Consider the following 1,366-nt stretch of genomic DNA (forward strand, 5'->3'; position numbering starts at 1 on the left):
TTCATCAAAAAGGATTTATTAACCAAATGCTGTGCTGTACGTAAACACTGAAAAGTTGCATACAATACACACACTGTAGGATTAAATCAAACTAATCCAAGATACATCAGTGCAGTTTGTTCTTTATGAGAGTCTGTATGGGTGATGTATTTACCATGCATATAGTATAACACAGTACAGTATTGGACTGAACAGTAGACATTTATTGAGAATGCAAGATATATACTTTTTTTACATAGGAAGTCAACTAGAATGAAAAGAAACAAGTGCCTATGTAACAGAGCTGAAAATCCTTGGTCTCACGGTGTGAACACAACGTATTTGTGCGTGTAGCTCAGTCATCTACTGTGATGTTACGGAACAGGTAAGCCATGGACTCTCCATTGTGGATGCGTCGGATGGCCTCGGCCAGGATCATACTGACGTCCACCGTCTTGATCTTGGGACACTGGAGCTTCTGGACCTCATGAGGGACTGTATTGGTCACCACCACCTGGGGAGGGGGGGGGACAAGAACACAAAATGGAGAGCTAGGTTACAGCAGTGACTATGTTAAAGAAGGCAAAGTTTTTTTTTTTGTGTATGCATTGCATATTACTGTATTTGGGTATCGGTTTGTGTACTTGTCTTTTTAAGAAAGCATAGATTAGTTTGATTTATCCAGCAAAGAGACATAATTCCGACCTTGAGCAGCTTCAAGTATGGGAGCAGCACAGACTACGTACAATAATTGTCAGCTGTGTGGATGTTAGAAAAAAACAGCCATTTCAGGCTTAATAAAAGCCTGCCCGTGTCCTTCGTCTTACCTCGTCGATGGCGGATTCCTCTATGAGTCGCGGGGCCTCTGCTGAGAGCAGGCCGTGTGTCGCCATGATATAGATCTTATAGGCCCCCCTCTCTTTCAGAATCTCAGCCGCCGCCACAAAGTCCTCCACGTCATCTATGATGTCATCCTGAGAGAGGGAAACAGTTATTAGCGTCTACATGACACACGAGCTCTGTCATACAGTATGTCCAAATATATCTTACATGAGGACTTCCTCAGAACAGTGAGTGTTAAACATAAATAGTTTATATACAGTTGAAGGCAGAAGTATGCATACATTTAGGTTGGAGTCATTGAAACTCGTTTTTCAACCACTCCACAAATTTCTTGTTAACAAACTATAGTTTTGGCAAGTCGGTTAGGACATCTACTTTGTGCATGACACAAGTCATTTTTCCAACAATTGTTTACAGACAGATTATTTCACTGTATCACAATTCCAGTGGGTCAGAATTTTACATACACTAAGTTGCCTGTGCCTTTAAACAGCTTGGAAAATTCCAGAAAATGATGTCATGGCTTTAGAAGCCTCTGATAGGC

The 1,366-nt window shown here is 41.4% G+C and overlaps 1 protein-coding gene across 5 annotated transcripts in view; it reads right to left on the reverse strand.

Moving 5' to 3' along the window:
* LOC111982382 (phosphoribosyl pyrophosphate synthase-associated protein 1) overlaps positions 1-1,366 on the reverse strand; it is a 31,322-nt gene continuing 29,956 nt past the window's right edge. For 3 of the 5 annotated variants that reach the window (XM_024013946.2, XM_024013943.3, XM_070433817.1), the window contains 2 exons: positions 807-953; positions 1-493 (listed from right to left, as the gene is read on the reverse strand). In XM_024013946.2, the coding sequence (XP_023869714.1) occupies positions 335-493; positions 807-953 (306 nt within the window). In that variant the 3' untranslated portion in view covers positions 1-334. The remainder of the gene's footprint in view (positions 494-806; positions 954-1,366) is intronic. The other 2 variants (XM_024013947.2, XM_024013944.2) reach the window with 1 other exon arrangement.

Source organism: Salvelinus sp. IW2-2015, linkage group LG21, assembly GCF_002910315.2.
Source record: "Salvelinus sp. IW2-2015 linkage group LG21, ASM291031v2, whole genome shotgun sequence".
NCBI classification, from domain to species: domain Eukaryota; kingdom Metazoa; phylum Chordata; class Actinopteri; order Salmoniformes; family Salmonidae; genus Salvelinus; species Salvelinus sp. IW2-2015.